General features: G+C 38.5%; 2 protein-coding genes across 4 annotated transcripts in view; one reads left to right on the top strand and one right to left on the bottom strand.

The window, feature by feature from the left end:
- syn2b (synapsin IIb) overlaps window positions 1-20277 on the top strand; it is an 81747-nt gene that overhangs the window by 56483 nt on the left and 4987 nt on the right. For both annotated transcript variants that reach the window (XM_040052232.1, XM_040052231.1), the window contains exons 4-10: window positions 1586-1742; window positions 1975-2064; window positions 14494-14556; window positions 15747-15889; window positions 16282-16356; window positions 17148-17250; window positions 19193-19369. In XM_040052232.1, coding sequence (XP_039908166.1) covers window positions 1586-1742; window positions 1975-2064; window positions 14494-14556; window positions 15747-15889; window positions 16282-16356; window positions 17148-17250; window positions 19193-19369 — 808 coding nt within the window. The remainder of the gene's footprint in view (window positions 1-1585; window positions 1743-1974; window positions 2065-14493; window positions 14557-15746; window positions 15890-16281; window positions 16357-17147; window positions 17251-19192; window positions 19370-20277) is intronic.
- LOC120746769 (metalloproteinase inhibitor 4-like) lies at window positions 2717-14458 on the bottom strand. 2 transcript variants are annotated; one of them, XM_040052239.1, is made up of 6 exons: window positions 13841-14458; window positions 13369-13682; window positions 6352-6449; window positions 5663-5777; window positions 5153-5277; window positions 2717-4808 (listed from the first exon to the last, which is right to left on the bottom strand). In XM_040052239.1, exons 2-6 carry the CDS (start codon window positions 13505-13507, stop codon window positions 4611-4613), a joined length of 675 nt encoding a protein of 224 aa, XP_039908173.1. In that variant the 5' UTR covers window positions 13508-13682; window positions 13841-14458; the 3' UTR covers window positions 2717-4610. The 2 variants fall into 2 exon arrangements, with proteins under 2 accessions (XP_039908173.1, XP_039908172.1); XM_040052238.1 differs by having other exon boundaries at window positions 13369-14458.

Below are 20277 nucleotides of genomic sequence, written 5' to 3'. Positions count from 1 at the left end.
GGTGGTCACACTGCGGCAGAGTTTTCACTCTCTGTCTGTCTTCTTTCACTCCTCTCTACATCTCTTTCTTCACTGTATTCTTTCTCACACCTCTCTCTCTGCTTTTCCTCACATTCCCTCGCTGTCATACGTGCATGCAGGGACAAAAGAAAAAATAACAGGAGTCATGTCCTGTCAGCGTCAGCCATTCAGTGAGTTGAACTGCACTGAATATTGTTTCTGACCTTAACCCTCTGGTCATAAATTGCTTCTCTGAGCTTCAGTGCTGTGGGTGTTTTTTGTATGGAGACCTACACAGTTTCAAATGTAGAATATTACAGAAAATCAACAAAAAAGACTTTAAATCAATAAAAGCCCCACTGGGAACATATTACTCTCTGCAATTTAGCATTTATTTCTTTTCACTTGTGCATAACAATCCCTCATTACCTCTCAGTAGTTAGATTTTACTGCACTGCAGTCCTCATCAATGTTAACTGTGCACAGCTACCTCTCTGACAGTAGTATTTTCACCACCTTCATTTTCACCTGCCATGATGGGATTTCCCAGCAGGACAGAATGTGTGTAAGGCTCAAACAGCTTCTTGCCCACCCCAGTTTTACCTCCGGCTTGGGGCAATAAAATAACTTGAGGTTTCAATGTTATACCAAGAAAAAGCAAGGTGAGATATACAAGTAGTAAAACGCACTGTTTTCTAGCAGCTAATTTAAGTAGCAAAGTATTTGGGTTGTCCAAAATTTTATGAAGGGGAGGAATATAAGAGAAATATGTCATAATTTAGAGTTACTACATTGTTGATTGGTTACTTTTGAATATGTTTTTATTGGCAAATATAGTGTTTAATGTTTCAAACGTAATGTTTCCCTTTATCAATGCTGGGACTTTTTTTTCTGACAGCAAAACAAAGATGTCAGGTTTATTGCAGTGGAGCTTTTAAATGGAGACCTTTTTTTCCTATTCTGTTTCTGCAGTAGAAAACAGTTTGCTCAATTTTCTTAAAGGGCTTCCAGATCCACAAGTTTTCATCCAAACTGACTGTTTGAAACATCCAAGTAGAGACTCCACACAAAGCAAAACAAACCTTTCTCACTCTCCGTGTGGACACAGAAGATAACTGTGATGTTTTGAGTTGCTGGTAATGCTTATCAGTGGGCTGTGTCATTTTACTGACACATAATGTGATACATTTAATTTCAATTAAGTACATGAGACTTCTTTTACCTTCATGTATTATTCAAAGAAAGATTCTCTCATAAGAGTGCTTCAAAGATGAGAATCTACTCTTTGAGGAGAGATCTAAGTTTGTATTTGTATTTTCGCGCTTCATTTTTTGTTCATGGATAAACCTAAGCTTATTTGTTTTGTAGCTGTGCGAGTTTACTTACTTTTTCATAATCTTTGTCATTTTCCATCCAAAAGTGCACCTTATGCCCTCCAGTTTTATTTTAATAAAAACGTAACACCCTCATGTCGCTTTTCTGTGGCTTTGATCACACAAGAACTCGTGAATATAAGCACAGAACGCCTAGAAACCAAACCTATCCATTTATTCTTTATTCACCTGCCTTTATTTTTGCATTCCAGGTCATTCAGGCCTGACTTTGTGTTGGTGCGCCAGCATGCCTTCAGCATGGCCCAAAACGAGGATTTTAGGAACTTAATCATTGGTCTTCAGTATGCTGGCATCCCCTCAGTCAACTCTCTGGACTCCATCTACAACCTCTGTGACAAACCTTGGGCTGTAAGCAATTTCAACAACACAAATTTACAGCTGTAATTATCTAAAGAGTATTTTAATCACTCTACATCGTAATTGTACGAGTTTTTTTTTAAGTTGTCAGTTAGGAGACTCATGTAGAATAAACACCTAACAGAGTGCAAGCATTATAACATTATTACTATATGATTAATCTGCATATATTTCTTACGTATGCACCATATTGCTGCTTCTCTCTTTTTTTCTTATCCTCTAGTTTTCCCAGCTGATCAACAATCAGAAGAGGTTGGGTTCAGATAAGTTCCCGCTCATTGATCAGACCTTCTACCCCAACTACAGAGACATGGTAATGCTATTTTCTGCTTACTGCACACTGTAAACTGTGTTGTGTTTCAATTTGCAGAACACTCACACCTCACTGAGATCTGGAGCTGGCATGTGGCAGTGTGATGTGCAGATTATTATATAATATATTGTATTTACTAATTTACAGTAATTGCCTGTTTCAGCACAGCGACAGTCTCTGAAAGGACAAAACAGTGTAGCGCATCAATTAAGTTTCGGGATGCCTGTCAAGTTTTTTTCAGTTTTGACGTATTTTTAGCAGAAACACTACAACACCATTGCACAAATCCTTGCTAAATATATGCATCTCAGCTTATGAGAACATAATAACAATATGAGAAAGGTAAGTATTTTTGTTTTTTAAACAAAGATGGGATAAAAACTGTTGAAAATGCATGGGTTTTTATTATACGTATAAGAAAGGAGATGGTGCCTATTTCCCTCTTGCATTTTATTTACCAGATTTAGTAAAGCAATCATGTGGTATAATATAGAGGTAGGATTTAAGACACATTTACTTTTTTAAAAAGTGTCATTAAGTAAAAGTCGCGATTAATCTATCTGAGCTCTTGCTGAAGTCCTGCAAGGTTTATTTTCTTTGATGTTTGGTAGCTGAGGAGAATTTCTAAAAAAAAAAGCACATGACACACAAGTCATCTGAGACATTTTATATACAATCTTTTTTGGTACATGGAAATAAAAAAGACTCTATTCGGACAGAAACACATAAATACAAACCCGAACAGGTCTTACAGTATAAAACAAGACATGAAACTGCTTAATGCTTCACTAAAGCCATACAGTTAGGATGCATTACTATCATTTTACTATGTTCAAATTGACAGAATCCAATGTACAAATGACTGCGTAGTGCAGGTTAAATGTAAGTAGTTATTGTTAAATGTGACCATAATACGATGTCGAGACATTCTTGACGTTGATGTTCACAATGCATTTTAATCTGTATGACTTTAGTCATGAACAAGACAGGGGTCAACTCACACTTCTTACTGAGTCATTATATTGAATAATTTTAACTGTTAATTATTGTTCATTCAAGGTTGTCAGCTATTTCTCTTTTTTGCTGGTTTTGTCAATTTTGAGATGAATCCACTTCCTCTTTTACTTTTTTACTTTTGTTTTAAGTGAATTGAGCCTTGTCTTGTTAAATCATTTCCTCTATGGAGAGGGGGGCAGGCTTGGCTTCTACAGATGGCAGTGCAGTTGTTAAAGCGCTGGATTAGATTTTTTTGGCACAGGAAATAGTACAACCAATGAAACTAAACACACAAAAACACAAGAGAAGAATCTATATGCTATAAGAACAAATATTGTTAGCATTTAAAATGTTAATTGTCACAAAATACAATATTTACAGTCTCGTAAATTTGAGGGGGAAAAACTGTGATTAAGGTGAACGAGACTCATGGTGTATATATAATTCCTGCATCAGATTTAGTAAAAATATAATTAATTCGAGAATGTCGGTGGTGCTTTGCTGCCTGTAGGCACTTTAAGTTATTATGCATTACACAATACCATTTTTATGGGGCCCAAATTCAGTATGCAGCATGAAACAAAATAAAGAAGCATCTCAAAGAACAATCGTTAGAAGAACAAAGAGTCCTGCAACAGATGGTATGGTCCTCATAGAGCCTTGGAGTCTGAATCATGGAGTCTGAATGGGTTTACATTAGGTGACAAAAGCAATGGAGACAGGCTAAATCCAGCAGAACATTGGAAAAATACTCAGAAACGCTTAGAACTGTACTGAGGTTACCACTGAAAAGTACACTAACATACAGGCACCCTTTGCCTTGGATTTACATGCAGAAACATTGCCCACACCAGATATGGATCAATTCATAAAAATGCAAAAATAAAAATAATTTTTTATGGTAGACTTTTGAAAGAGACTTTCAGTTTTTTAGTGCCTAAACCTTCCACACAGATTTGTATATACTGTGTACTTTTATTTGTATTGACAGTTAGCAGATACTATTTAAAGATATTCACTCCCAGGAGGTGTGAAGGAAAAAGGGGGGAAAGGAAAGCTGCTGCAGTGGGTCTGGAATTGGTTCAGAAAAGGTTGCGACAGCTTCCTTCTATTATTTATTTACCATTTTTGTTTCCTGATATAACTTTGTCTTATTTTTGCAGCAAATGAACACCTTTATGCTTCATACTTCATGCATAAACAAATGTAAGGCCTTGTATAATTTTATTCATTTGCCTTCAGGTAAAAAAACGGTCTAAATTAAATGATGAGTCTAATCTGGCGTGAGAGAAAGAAGATGATTCACTGGAGTGCTGCAGTTTGGACAGATTTTCCAAGATTTACTGTAACAACCACTCAAATCTCACGGTTACATTATGCTCCCTCAGAATTAATATTCGCCCAAATTTTTTTTAATGAAATCAGTTGCTGTTTTCAACCCCAAATCTGATCTACATAAGCCAAAGCAAGGTTTTGTTTTTTTGTTTTTTGTTTTTTTCATGAGGCATATTGGGAAACATATGGAGTAAAATGAATCTCAGAATTACAGGTCAAGGGTCAGTCATGTCAAAGAAGTCTTTCTCAGACGGAGGCCCACCCCGGTACCAGCTACAGCTTGTGTCAGAGCGGCGGATGCAAGCGTACTGCCGAGCCTGCTCGCCGTTTAGGCTGTTATCCAGCAGCCAGTCAGTCCACAAGCACTCGTTTTCTCCTGTAGATGCACACGGCACTGTGTAACAGGTGTTGATCTAAGAAGAAGAGAAGAATAATCGATTCGTCATCTCATCTCTCATCTCATCATTTATTAGTGAAGTAGGTCTCCCGTGTATTATGGATTACAGTTATGCAAAGGTTGGAAGAGAAAACAATGTTCACACATTTTAGACAAAATAAAAACAAACAATTTTTTTTTGAATATAGAGAGACGGAAAAGAGGCAAAGCAGCAGGAACAGATGAGAAGAGTGGCCTTTCTGCTGTAACAGCTGTTACACTGTTTCTTTAGTCTAAGCTCATGAAGACGTCTCTGACACAGACAGATGAGTGTGAGAATGATAAATATGTATGAATAGAGAATTGACAGTCCTTACTCACTCTGCATTCACAGCCCATCTGGTATCTATAGTTGAGATTCTTCTTTTGCGACACTGATAAGTTGTCCCAAGACTCTACCAGATCACACTGGCCAATAGAAATCCTCCCATCACTCCACATGCTCCCTGTTTGGTGACATCAGCATTTAGCCTTGCATTCAGTAGAATAGATTAAATAACTATTGCTGTGTCCAAAGGCCTCCATAAGAATCTTAATACTCCTAATGATAAACCAAATTTTTAAGAGCTTCATTGGTATACAGCTTTAACCTAGTGTTTTGGTTGATGATTGTCTCACCTTGTGGAATAAACCTTACATGGGTGGTGGTCTAATGAATTTGTTTAGCGCTGTCCCCGGCAGACAGGAATCAGTCTCAGTGAAAATGAATGGTTTCACTCCCAAAAGAAAAGCCATTTAGGAAAATTTCTCTCTTTACTGATCACAGCACCAATGTACCAACTTGTTTTTTCTTTCAAAGCACAATATAAAAAGTTTTATTGCATACTGTACCTGAGAGCAGATACCCTGCCTTATTGTTGGAGTCCAGCTTGACTCCACACAGCGATGAGAAAACTGGAGTGTACACATACTGGATATCCTTAGCCTTGTCAAAACCTTTGAACATCTAGATACAGATGAGAGGAAAAGAGCAGAAACGTTTTGTACTTTTTAAGAATGGGCTTGGCATAATGTAAATTTAATGCAGTACAGTATGTGCAGCAACAGTGTCGTGCAGGAGGAATAATAAAAGAACAACTCTAGGTTTCCAAATTACAGCAGCAGAGCACATCCTAGTGCTTAAAATCCAAATGTGCAAATGAAAGTGTTGCATATTTATAATGAGCAGACATTTTTATGAAGAGCAGATGTTAATCCTGTTCAGTAGTCATTATTAACACCATGAGGTCATGTGGAGATAGACATTTGGAACATTTCAGCTTGATTTTTTTTCTCATTGCTCTAAAAATATTTGGACATTTTGCCTTTATTTGACAGTTAACACAGGGACAGGAAGCACTTAAAGACAGAGGGGAGTTTGATGTCAAACAAAGGTGGGAAATCAAACGGTGGATGTTATACTGTTATGTGTGTGCCATTGAGACATTTAACATGCATGATACATTTTACTTTATAGGGGGCAGGCTATATGTAGCTCCACATAAACCACACAGTTTAAAAAGGATGACCAGGGCTCTCACCTTGATCATTTTTATTTCGTATTGGATCATCTTCATGTAAGGTGAGGAGCTGTTGCTAGGCGACACAATCTTCTCTCCAGATATCTTGGCTCTTATCACTGTTTGGGAAACACAGAAAAAAAAAACAAGGATTAGGATCCTGCAAGTAAATCCAAGATAAGATAAGAACATTGCATACAAGAAACAATGAAAAACCTGTGCAGATAGATAGATAGATAGATAGATAGATAGATAGATAGATAGATAGATAGATAGATAGATAGATAGATAGATAGATAGATAGATGCATTTCCTCTCAGTAGTGATACAGGATGTGTCCTCCTCTCCTCTGGGAGGGAAATCAAAACCCACATGGAATAACAAGTAGCTCTCTGCTTGATCACTCCCATTAACTACCAAGTCCTCTCCACAAGCACATACTGTATGTGAAGTATGAGTATATACTTCACTGTGCATACACACACAGCACATTTTAATGTTACAACCTCTGAGAATATTAATCATAATCAAAACATTAATAACACTGATTGCTTTAAGCAACCTGACCCGAATATTAGAGGCTTTATGTATACTGAGCTATTTTTCTCTTCCACCAAGCACATTGAATCTACATTTTTAGACATAGGCATGGGCTGTAATGATGACTGACAAATTAATTTCACTGTTAGATGTTTCTTTTTCAGGCTGATAACATACTGGTAAGGCAATCAGTCCAAGAGAACTGACTTTATTATTATACATCTGAGGTTCAATTTAATCAAAAGTGAAAAGCAGTGGCATCACAGAAAAATGTATGTGACAGCTACTTATAAGAAAGTGAGTTAAAAACATGCATGGAGTGTTTCTTTTCTTTTACCATAATCGACAAGTGCTACCACATTCAGATTACTAGATTACTGCTTACATTAGTAACACAGTGTTAAAGTTTGTAATATGTTATGGTTGCATTTCACATTACATTAAAAACTGGCCTGTCAGTGACTAATGAATCTCCAGCAGAATGAGGCATCTATATGAGCTAATTCTCACCCTCAACACATTGTAATGGGTTTTTTTCAACATGCAGCGCAGTATGATGGACTTTTTGTTTGGAATTCCCTTCATGTTTGAAGGTAAATGTGCTCTGTAATAGCACTAAAATCCACTTAATTTGCTGTAACAAGTTTGGCGTTGTAACATTTCAAAAGGGTGAATTTTAACCCTGGTCACGAATAAGGCTTTCATAAACCAAACTATGTAGCTTGTGTGGCTAAATGCCGTATATATAGCCATATCAGAGGGAAAATCAGTGCAGGTATTACAGTAAAAACACTTCTTTTTGAAAGCAGTTGGGTCACAGTTTTATACACATGCAAAGTCTCGATAAACATGTCCATCAATGCCTCATCAAGCAACTTGTAATAATAAATCTTTACCAAACTAACAGATGATAAAACTAAGGATATTTCCTCTGTATTTTTATTTTATTTTCGGTAACTAAATTGTTATTTTTCACTTCTCGTTTTAGTTTAGTTTAGTTTTCATTAACTATAACAATCTTACCCTGCATGTATGAGTGATAAAGGCATACCCACTACACCTGACAAACCTTGAATATGTAAAGAGTTGTGTTGTTTTATCAGACAGAATAATATTGACCAAATACACTGGGTATTTCTTGTCCTAAAAGCATTTGTGCTTTTTCTCTGTGAAGATATTCTGCATGATGGATAATATCCTATATAATGAGGATATAATATAAAATATCCTTTAATGAATTCCCTGTAAATTCATCTTCCACATCTATTCTCTGTAAAAGCAGGAGTACAGTCCCTTGTAGTGCAATGGTGAAAGAGAGGGGGGAAAGGAGCCAGAAGTGAATTGAGTAACCTTTGTGAAATCATGAAAGAGAGAGAAAAGTAACAGTGTTAGGGAGAGGGAGTGAAAGTGTGAACCTCACTCTCGCACACAGCTAAGCAAACCTCCTCGCTTGTTTTTTCTTTTCGCTCGACACATAACTGTGCCACGGTTTTGTGTGCTGGTAAGAGGAGGAGGAGCTCAGCATGTTCTGTGAAATTGGCTCAGGAGAAATAAAGACTTTTTTTTTGTTCATCAAACACACAAGTGGAAAGATGGGCAGGCAGACAAATATGTGCGAACCCGTATAACGCTTTAATCGTTACGCTGCTTGCAGCAAAAGAGCTGATCAAGGAACCTTCATACATTACCTTATAGAAAATGTCAGGGAGCATGACTGTAGATGCCTCTATGCTATTTGATATTCTTCATTGTTACACTGCATAATTCATAACCGGAGGCTCAGATTCGGTGTGGTAATACATTTGAAAGCATTAGACTTGCAGCCATGCAGTAGTTTTCTTGAGAATAGCTGCTGTAGTTGATAACTTGATCATCTTGGCATTATCCAAAACTTTACAGTGACCACGTTCCCTGTAGTACCTTACCTTACAGTCTGACCCCTACAAAGACACACCTGCCCATTAACCCACCTACTGTGTATACACACATGCAGCTGCAACCTCAAAAAATGTCAGCAGAGTTCGGTTTGATTAATTAGCTGTATTTGTTTAAGTAGGCACTGTCAAAGCTTGAGCTGTAGACGACTACATCTACAGCTACTACTGAATCTTTTCACTTTCTCTCTATTATATTTGATCAAAGTTGTTCTTTTTTTTCCATAATATCCAGTTAGCACATTGAATGTGGCACTAGTAAAATAATAGGTTGTACGAAAGTTTAATGTAACAAGTTTGATGTGTTTAACATTCTGAAAGGATACATTTTAACCGAGCTCACGGTATTAGGAGACCTGTTACTTTTGATACTAAAATACATTTTGCAGCTGATATTTTTGTATTTCAGCTCAAATATCTGTATGCAAGATTACAGTATTATTTAGTTAATATTTTATGTATTTAGTTAATAATTTAGCTTAGGTATGTGACGCTACATCATTTTGGATTAAGGATTTTTTTTTTTTAAATTCTGGTTACCGCACAGGAGCCGGTGTATATATTTTATTTTATTTTCATAAGAATCTTTCAAGATCTCTCAGTCCTGCTCTATTGTGATGTAAAGTGTGTGCATGGTGGAACACACACACACACACACAAAGAAACATGTCTCAAGATAGACAAAGTACTTTGGAAAATTAGCTGTCACTCTGTGTGCCGTATTAATGGTCAGCAGTATACCACGGAATAGATATGTTCTGTGGAAAGATCAAAAAATTAGCAGTCTTGGCTTTGGTCGTGTGTCAGTGCCAAAATAGAATCTATAGCTAACCAGCCAGGTTGGTGATTTTGATCTGTAATTGAGGAACTATTGGTTGGGTAAGACAGAAAAATTCTAGATTGAATTTGCAAGAAGCCATAACAGTTTTTGGAAAGTGCATTCCATGACATGTACTTAAGAAATTATCTATAATAATAAGTGAATTGCAAAACCTTCCAGTTGTCTTGGCCTAGATTATCTGAAATGTTTACCCCCACACCCCCACCCCGTCTTTGAAGTGTACACGCTGGGTTACCAGCTAATTTCAGTTACTGCAGCTGTGTTATGAACGGGAATAAGGACAGGCACGCCTGCTGAGTGAAAGTAGCTGTGCATCTGCCCCACAGTTTCATAACCAAAGAGAAATATTGCAAACTTGTACCATGAGAACCTATCTGTAGTAAGTAACTTCCCCCTCCAAGATGAATCGGCACCCTTGTCATGCTCACAAAGCTGGACTGTCAGTGGGCTTTCACACTGATATTGTTAGTATGCAGACCATTAGACCAAGCCTATAGACATGGAAATGAAGTGGGGAGAGACTGGGGAACGAGAGAGAGCGAGAGAGATGGAGTAGGCTGAGTTGGCATGGCTTGGCCTCTGTCCAACAAACAGACACTCACATGCACACAATGTCAAATACACAAACATGGCCAGGGAACCATCCAAGGTTTGTCCAGATGGGATATTACTCAGATGTTGAGCTTTATTCAAAGAGCTCATCGACTCTGACAGCACTGTCAGGTCAGCTAAAGGACACCACCAGCCTACTCTTAGAAAACAACCAAGGATGGCCTCAGGTGCCACCAAGTGAAACGATTTTGAGTCTCCTTTTTTGTTATGCATCGGTCCAGAAAATTATATCCTATCTGAAAAAGGCCCAGTATCCATATCCATTAAGAGACAGGCACATACTTTTGGAACTAAAAACTTGCCACAGTTCAAAAGAATTTTCAATTATCTTTAGTAATTCTTCTGAATTTATGCACAACTTATGTAAAAGGTTTTTCATGTGATACAACCTTTGTAAGAGTTCACACAATAAGTGTGTGTTGAGTTGGAGTTTCATCTGGGCTCATTTTTATCGTTTATTTTTACTTACTGTTTACATTATACACCTATTGTCAATGCCACTAAATATTACATGACTTTAAAATGTAGCTGCGGACGATCTCTTTGGGGACATATGCCATTTATCCTTTTTTCACTGCTCTAAATCTAGAATTTGTATTGATCAATTTTGTTTTGTTTCTGTTCTGACCCATGTTTAGATTATTCACTGTATGTTAAAAATCGATGTAACTACCAGCAGGGGGAGACAGTTGGAGTTTTACCTGGGTGGTTCCACAGTGTAGTTAAGAGAAAAATTCCTGGTTTGATCCTGGAGGAGACAAAAATCCCTTTGGTACTGAGTCAAAAAGGGCATCAGCCTTAAAAAAAAAAAAAAAAAAAACCCCACATGACACTGCGGTGACCCCTTGTGAATAAGCAGCCAAAAGTAACTTGTTTTTATATAGAAGCCAATGGAAAAATGACCCTTGACCTCTGCCTCAATGTTTTTGTCAAATAAGTGTCCAGATCAAAGCTAAGCTCACCTCATGAGGTGCAGTGCTGGGAAAAAGTACTTTTACCTTTCCTGATTTTTTTTCCCCCTTTTTTTAACTGTCACACTTAAATGGATCAGATCATTGTCTAAACAATAGACAAAGTGAACCCAAGTAAATACAAAATACAGTTTTTAAATTATCATTTCAAGGGGGGAAAGCTATTCTAAGCTACCTGGCTCTGTGTGAAAAAAGTAATTGCCCCCCTAAACCTAATAGCAAGATTGTGCCATGCCAAGTGTTTGTGATAACTGACAATGATGGCAATCTTTCACTGTGGAAATATTTTGGCCCACTCTTCCTTGCAGAACTAATTTAATTCAGCCGTCACTGTTAAAGGTCATGCCAACGCATCTCAATCTGATTTAAGTCCAGACTTTAATAGCTTGGATAGCAATTTTCCCCACAATAAACAAAATCACCATGTAAAAACTAGATTTTGTAATTATTAGGGTTATCTTTGTGTGTATTAACATTTGTTTGATTATCTAAAACATTTAAATGACAAAACAATGCAAAAAAAACCAACCAAAAAAACCCCAAAGCAATCAAATTATCTTTCACTGAATTGTATATTTATCTAAAACTGTGTACTTTTTTCTCAGTAGATTTTTGTTCGTTTCAGTTTTGTTGTAATCAGTAAAAGGATAAGGTAAAAACATTCTTGTCTACAAACTGCACCTTTCTACAGAGTCCAAACTAAACACCCTGCAGATGGTGAGGTTTTGTCACAGTTTTCATCTTAGAACTATTTTTCAAAGGTTTTGCTGGATAGTTTCATGTCTAATTGACTACAACAGGAGTTTTCTTTTGTTATTGTTGTTTTTTAAAAAAGGCCTACATTATGTCTGACAAGTCTCCACTATGTGAGTAATTGGTGTCCTTCAGTTGCTCTGTCAGATCTGCAACATGCTCAACAAGTCCAGTTTCAAAATATAAAGATAGCAACAGCAATAATGCTCGGTTCAAGGTGTCTCAGTGTGACTTCGCTAATCAGTGGCTGATGTCCATCTTCTGTTTACATTCTGTGTCTTACTGAATAAGCATACCTGGACAAGCAAATAAATGTGTGACAACTTAGCAGTTAGAAACCTGCTCTCTACAACCAATGATTAAAAAACAGGGCACAGCGCCATGCAGCTGAAAACCAGAACATTCCAGCTTGAGATGTTATTCTGGTTAGTTCAGGTCCTCTACTAGTTTTCCTTTATAGTTTCAGGCTTTGAAGAAAGCTCAAAGAGCCAAATATTCATACTTGCAGAAATGTAATCTCAGCCATCAATGGCATGTGTCACATGTAAAATGCTGTCCTAAAAACCTTGTATTGAGATAACCAAGATCTAAATTGGCTGTTCACCTGGAGATTTTGAATACAGGTATTGCCTTTCATTTAATCCGGCCTTTGTTTTAAAAGCACTGTAGAGAAGTTGACCCTTTAAACCTAAAGGGATTTGCAGACCAACTAGAAAACATGACTAAAATAAAAGCAATTTCCTCTTCTCTCTCTCCCTCTCTCCTCTGCTGGAGTGTAACCTTTGACCAAAGCACATACTCCAGCTTTCCACACTCTGGAGCCAAGTACTCAAAGTCAGAGCAGAGTGTTGGTTTTGGCTTGTGCTTAGACAAGAAAGAACTGGATGACGGGGGCGTCGGACAGAGAGACAGGCACACAGACAGACGGACGGACAGAAAGTAGGCCAGGACTTTTTCTTTTTTTTTAGGGGTTGTTTTTACGTGAGTGACAACAGGAAGGTGCTAATTTCTTAAAACAGATAGCACACAAGAAAAAGTTCATGTTAAGAGAAAAACTGCATCCAAATCAACTTATTGAAATACTGCTATAAATATCAACCATGAAATTATGTTCAGATAACTCACGTTTTCTATGAATAATAATCATAATAATCAAAAAGGCCACAGTAGCTTAGCCATGAACCTCTATTGATTAGTTCTTGTAAAACTAATTTTGCACTGTGGTTTGATTTTTCCCCCTAAAAGCATGTAATTAATCTGATCAGTAATCCAAATAATTAGTTGGATTGTCAATATGTAAGGACATTGTCCAGATTAAAATAAATAAATAAAGCATGCACCTATTTTCACACATATAACCTTGGTTATTCTACATTCAATAACTTACCAATCTCAGCACTGCAAAAGAGCTGTTGTGGGTGTGCTGGGTGGCAGCTGCATCCCTCCACAACTTCCTCCAAGCCTGCACCAAGCAAAATGAGCACCCAAAGCCCCAGACACACACTCCGCTCCTGGGACACGGCCATGATGACTCTGGCTACCTCTGACCGCTCCACCACTTGATGAAAGCTCGGCAACCTCTTGTGATCCTGTTAAGTTCCCCTGGAAGCAAGTCGGGTGGGCAGTCAGCAAGAGGGCAGGGTGATAGATAAGATGGTGGGGTCGAAGTGGTAAGATGAGCTCTGCTGAGCCGAAAGGCAGCTGTGGATAGAAATGTTTTCATAAGTTTAAAGTAAACCTATGAATTCAAGCTGCAGTGAAGGGAAGGGAAGGCTGCTGCTACTGTTGCTGCTGCTGCCACTGCTCTCTTTTCTCTTCTCCTCTCTCCCTCTCTGTAGACAATACGCAGAGGAACTTACAATAGTTGGATCCCCTCACACTCTGGTCTTGAATGCTGAGAGGGTCGCACACAGGGAGCCTCTTATGTGCTCAACAATTTAGGGACAGCCTCCTCTAACGCAAGAAGAAAAACTACCATCCTTTGGCTCTTCTTCTGCCCTCTTTTGATGTCCTCACTCTCCTCCCATAGGCTGGCATAGGTCTCATTCACTTAGTCATAGTTTCATGTTTCATGTAATCACATCCACTTGGGAGATTAGGTTTGGTTTTTGGATTTTGTTTACAGAGCTGCAGTGGATCTGTGTACATACACGATTCCCGGAGGATGAGTCCCGCTGATTTTGGTGATTCCTGACTTGTCCTCTAGCACCACCATGAGCATCACATGTTAGGATTTTACTGAAATAAAGACACATTTTTTTGTTATTTTTGCACAGTGTTCATGTGACTTTCATAAAATGTTTACTGGCATTATTTGAGGATGAATTTTACTGACTTTGATTTGAGTTTTTGTTTATTGCAGCAGTTTTACTGCCTTACTAATAACGACCACTGCTAAAGGGGCCTCTTATTTTTCACTGCAGGATTTTCCAGTTTGTTATTATAACTAACATAAGGTGTCATTATGCTTCTTCATCATTATTTATCCATCAGTTATACTGTTTATTTGCAGATTACAACACCAAGCTTCCCAGTGGTGGTGAAGATTGGACATGCTCACTCTGGAATGGGAAAGGTAATTGGTTTATTTATTTACCAACTGACATATATACAGTTAGATTAACCATTTAACCACACCTGCTTTACTTACACTTTAGCTACCATTCAAAGATATGTGGGGATTGAATATTACAGCCAGGAAATAGTTTTGGCTCTGTGAATGGAGGACAAATCATGTGGCTATTATAGTAGTTAGCTTAGATGGTTAAATGGTAACCATAAAGCACCACTACATCTAGAATCACATTTATTATACTTGTTAGTGCTTTTGCTGGCATACGCGTGCACTTAATAGCCTTCTCCCATCCTCTGCTTCCATCTTAGATGTCTTTCTTTATCCCTTTCCTCCTATCAGTTCATCATTTTTATTCTCTCTTCCCTTTTACCTTTTGTCCAAACATTGTGCTGTTATTGATTGACAACTGTGTTAATATTTTCTGGCTGAAATCAGAGTGGAGCGTTTCTACCGCTCCTGATCGATCCACCACACATCATTCCCCTGAACTGCTCAGTTCAATAAGCCATTTTCACACATGCACTGCAGCCCCGAACTTTTCTGCACATTAAATGGAGAAGCTTTATGTGAGAAAGCAAACGTCTTAACCGGTCAGATTGGACATTAGATTGGTTAACAGTGTAAAATCAATGTTTGATGGCCAGTTGAACCAATGTTAGAATCAAGCAGGTCAAACATTGTCCAGACAGTTTGCAGCAACTGCATTGTCAATCGGCTTTGAACACAGTCAGTCAACTTCATGAGTATGTCCAGTAGTGATCATGCATTTGTTTTTAAACAAGCTTGTGTTCTACATTTGAGAAACGGCAACTTCAAGCACTGTCCTGACCTGACTCTCCTGACATTGTGATCCATGTAGTGCCACTCTGTGCTGGGTTACCCTTATTCATTAAATATAATTTATTGTGACACAAGAAGGTATTATTTGTGTATTACAACCGAGTTACAGGAGCTCAACAACCACTCATCCTTGAAAATGTTCTACCCACACGTACCATCACAGTCCTTCCGGTCTTAAAAGTAAAGCCAATGGAGAAGCGCTTTAACCTGCACTTTTTCTATTTACCAGCAGGGGGTGAAATGTACATTGGTGGTATTTGCATGACAAATTGTAAGACTGGGTGCATTTTGAGAGTCTTTCTTTATTTGAATAAATAAATTAAGTATTTATATGTTTTACTCCACTGTAGGTTAAGGTGGACAATGTGAGCGACTTCCAGGACATTGCAAGTGTGGTGGCCATCACTCAGACTTACTGTACTACAGAGCCATTCGTAGACGCCAAGTACGACATCAGGGTCCAGAAAATTGGCACGGACTACAAAGCCTACATGTAAGTGTGCTATCCTTGTGCGTCATTTGGATTTAGGGATGATATATTGTGCGTGCGCGCTCATGTACCAGCAGACAGAAATATAAATCTTGAAGTTTACCATACCACATCTCCATGTCTCATGTGCCTTTAGTTTAGAAAAAAACAAAGAGCATATGCTAGCATATGGTTATGAAACTGCCATTCAGACAGAGAACCTACAGCTTTGCTCTCTGCCTGACTGCAGTTAGTAGCTGAAGCCACAAACCTCCTGCTGCAAGGATGCTTACTTCTCTCTATCTCTATCTCTCTATCTTTTATTGCCTGCATTTATAATATCTATACTGAAGGGCTGACTCTGTAATGAGGCTTTTACATAATAATTTAATGCACAATTTCCTCTCCTTTTCCAGGCGAACATCTATCTCTGGTAATTGGAAAAGCAACACTGGATCTGCCATGTTGGAACAAGTAGCCATGACTGACAAGTGAGCACCGCTTCCACATTAGTGATGCTCAGGCTGCCCTGATGTCACACACATCTCTCTTGTGTTTTACCACAGTTAGTCAGTGTACTCAGATTAATTCAGCTGAAAGCCGTTGACATTTTGTACCACAACTGTTTTCACATCATCTGCTCATGGGTGAAGCATGCATTTCAGCACAGTATTGAGAGCACAGGTATAGTAAGTCAAACTGTAAACAGTATCTAGTGCACTTTCAGCACCGTTATCTGTGTACAGCAGCCCTGGAACAAACAGTGCAAACATTATTATTCAAATATTATTTATAGAGTTGCAGTTGTCAAACAACTTTTAGCTCAGTTTTCAGTTTTTCATGGACTCTGTTATGCTTATGCAAGCTACCAGGGCTAGAACACTGGATTAGAGTACATTATCCTTCAGGTGAGTATTGATCCGTCTGTTTTGACCCTAGATTGACTGGGAGGAGTAAAGCAAGGAAAAAAACAGCACCTTCATAGGTTACAGCCTGGAGCTAGAGAGGCTCAAGAACGAGTTTGCCATTGGGATCTAAGCCCAAACAACATTTCTGCTACACGCTGTGCTGAAGTGATAAATCAATACCACTGCTTAATTAGTGTGCAAGAACCAAACTTTTCATTAACAATAAGGCAGGAAAGGTTCACCATCATCTCCCACCTTGTTTTGACACAGCAAAGAAAACAAGTTAACTACCTAATCTTGTTGCACATTGTCACCTATAGTCGCCTTTGACAGCTGTTAATAGGCCTAATTTGTCACGCTTTTCTTTGTGGCAGGTTTAAACTGTGGGTCGATACCTGCTCAGAGATCTTTGGAGGGCTGGATATCTGTGCTGTCAAAGCCATATGTGGCAAGGATGGAAACGACTACATTACAGAGGTGAGAAGGAAAGGAAGGGAAGGGAGGAGTAAAACAAAAGAACTCAAAAGATTTTTAGACTTTTTCCTGCATCACTGTATTTATTGACTCTTGCGTTTTGTTTGGAAACTTTCGCCACGTTGACATCAGCCTGTGGGAGCTGTGTTGCATAAGCATATTAAATTTAGCATGTCTGGCCCAATTTACACTGCTGGGAGCAGAGATTGTCTGGCTGGGAATAAACTGATTCAGGTAACCTGAATGCACATTAAGGGTTTAATAGCTGATGTCTGGTGACACTCTGACGTGCATATATTACACAATTTGTGTCACTTTATGTTCATCTTTTACACCAGATTTCTCTGTCTTTGTGTTTCAAAACTTTACTATCTCTCTATTTCTCTTTCACCTCTGCCTTTCCAGTATTTTTTTTTTTATCGCAAACTGGTTTTTGTGTTTTGCAGCCTTTAGTCGTGATGACAGCAAAGTAGAAGTATAAATTTCTTCTGCTGTAATGCTACCTTTTATGTAGAAAATGTTTACATAAACCAAAACCATTAACACTCTTTTTAAAGTTTTTAAAGGCTATAAAGTATAAGAGCTTAGACTTAGTCCAGATTGGACAGATTGGAGGCGTCTGGCAGGATGACTGCACCAGATTCTCAATGTTCAGGCTGAGATAGAGCCATGATCAAGAGAAGCTGACATAGAAAGAGGTTACAATAAAGTATGAGGAGCTTTGAGAATTGGTTTTCTGGCTGTATTGGTTCTCTTAAAGTTGGGTAGTTAAGGCACTTCAGTGTGGCAGGTTAAGCTTCAGAAACTGATGGGAGTATGTTTGAACCCAAAGGCAGAGAACTGATACAAAAAGAAAAAGTATGAGCTGCAAATAATTGGAGGGACTCAGACTATCGCAGCAACACTACTACCAAGCTGTTGAAAAATAGGTAGAATTCAGGAGCACAAGGCCAAAGATGAAATGTTTAGTGACCAGCAGCTTGACCAGCTTGGGTTTGTAGGGCAGAAACTAAAGTGCTCTAGAAAGAGCTGCTTCTCCGTGGAACAATTTTAGCAGTAAGTACAGAGCATCATAATTATGTGGGTTATTGCAGCTTGCTCATTTATGGGTCAGTTCTTATCAAAATTGTGATAACTGGCCACGAAAAGATGGAACAAAATGGTAAGCACACTTCAGATATGGTAAAACACAGCCTGCTTTGTGAAAGTCAATAAAGAAGCCAGAACAGACAAACCAACTCGATGGTTCTAGACGGCAGCTAATCAACTTATAGAAAGAGTAGAGCAAAAGCTGAAGTAGTCTAACAGCTAAGAGTGTGTTTGTGATAAACAGATTAGACAGATGGAGGGGGAGATATGGTGACAGTTTTAAAATAACAGGATTATGTAGTGATGATTCAGACAAGATGTGTTTGTGGAAATAACTGTATGACTAAAAATGATAAAAAAAAAAAGAGACCATGCATCAGAGAGAGCACAGGGAAATTATCCTGGAGCCGACATGACACAAAAGGCTTGTCATCCATCCCATTTAAGCTTTGAAAAAACTTGACAGTCATAAAACTGTGTACTATTTAAACTGAAAGCAGATTTCATACTGAAACTGAAAAAATAGGAAACAAATAACAAAAACATACCTCCACAGTTCCCATGAGTCACTTTTTATAATGATGTAAAACTGAGGGCAGTTTTTGCTCATTAAAAGACAAAATCCTGTAATGGTGTGGGTGTGTTTTGTTTCTGTTTTATTTTTTTATGTTGTCTTTTTTTATGATTTTAAACTACACTTTCCCTGCAATTGGAGAAATATAACAGAATCACCTAGATACTCGGTTCAGACCGCTGTGCTGTTTAACCTCCTTTTTTCTTCAATGTCCTGACTTTGTTAGCCAGTCATAGTTCGTACATCTTCTCATCTCTCACATTGTTGTCTCCTGTTATCCAGGTTGTGGGTTCATCTATGCAGCTGATTGGCGATCACCAGGCAGAGGACCGCCAGCTCATTTCAGAGGTGGTGCTGGCTAAGATGAACCAAGCACTGGCCTCCAGGTCATCTAGCGTTTCCCGCTCACCAACGCGCTCCCCTCAAAGCCAAAAGCCAGCTACTGTGCAGCCCCAACAGGTGAAGCCTTTAATATGTTGCATTGTGTAGCATTTGTTCTACAAATACAAAAAATTTTGCACCGCTAGACCTCTTCCAGTGTGGCTGCTGTTTTAAAATCTCCCTGTGGAAATCATGTCCTGACCACTTAAAATTGTGCATCTACAAAGGATCCTGATGAATAACTTCAGGTCTAAAGATACTGTAAGCTTCTTTAGAAAAGTACATAGATGCTTCTGGTTATGCTCCCAACTGATGGACTCCTATAAAGGTTGCTATTTGGTCTCTGGGTTCGAGCTAGAGAATTCATTCTCATTACCAACGATAATATTTTAACATTAAAACTGGATCAGCTTTACAGAGATGGCTGATGTTTATTCCTTGGAGATCAAACATTGAAAGCATAGCAATCATAAATATGGTGGAATCAGGAAATCCACAATGTGATCTAAAAGTAGCAAGTGTTTCCAAGGTGCACAGGAAGCACCTACTGTAGTCCTTCACAACTCACTAGTGCATCCTTACCTTCGTTTTCCTTTATCCCCAACCATTTGGGGTAGATAGTTGCCCCTCACTGAGCCTGGTTCTGACGGAGGTTTCTTCCTATTAAAAGGGAGTTTTTCCTTCCCAGCTTTGCCAGGTGCTTGCTTATAGGGGGTCGTCTGATTGTTGGGGTTTTCTCTGTATTATTTTAGGGTCTTTATCTTACAATATAAAGCGTCTTGCAGCTGTACTATTGCTGTATATACCGGAGCTAGGTAGTGTAGTGGTAGCACGACTCACCTTTGGAGTGGGAGCTGCAAGTTCGAGTCCCACGCATGAAGGGTCCTGGCTAGACCCTTCATGCTAAAAACCACAAAGCCCTGGAATGGTGTGTCTACAAGCACGGACACAAAAGTTTTCACTGCGTCTTGTACTCTTTATGATAC

The sequence above is a fragment of the Simochromis diagramma genome, unplaced genomic scaffold, assembly GCF_900408965.1.
Source record: "Simochromis diagramma unplaced genomic scaffold, fSimDia1.1 OVJJ01000389.1, whole genome shotgun sequence".
NCBI classification, from domain to species: Eukaryota; Metazoa; Chordata; class Actinopteri; order Cichliformes; family Cichlidae; genus Simochromis; species Simochromis diagramma.
Note: the sequence above shows the minus strand (reverse complement) of the source record. Positions and strands in the feature narration are given on the sequence as shown.

What these genes read in the sequence shown, in the direction of transcription:
- LOC120746769 (XM_040052238.1), bottom strand. Translation starts at nt 13,507, where the DNA reads ATGGCCGTGTCCCAGGAGCGGAGTGTGTGTCTGGGGCTTTGGGTGCTC. An exon ending in CTTTTGCAGTGCTGAGATTG is followed by an intron (nt 6,450 to 13,368) that starts GTAAGTTATTGA and finishes TTTCCCAAACAG; the next exon opens with TGATAAGAGCCAAGATATCT. An exon ending in GGCAGGGTATCTGCTCTCAG is followed by an intron (nt 5,278 to 5,662) that starts GTACAGTATGCA and finishes GTCACCAAACAG; the next exon opens with GGAGCATGTGGAGTGATGGG.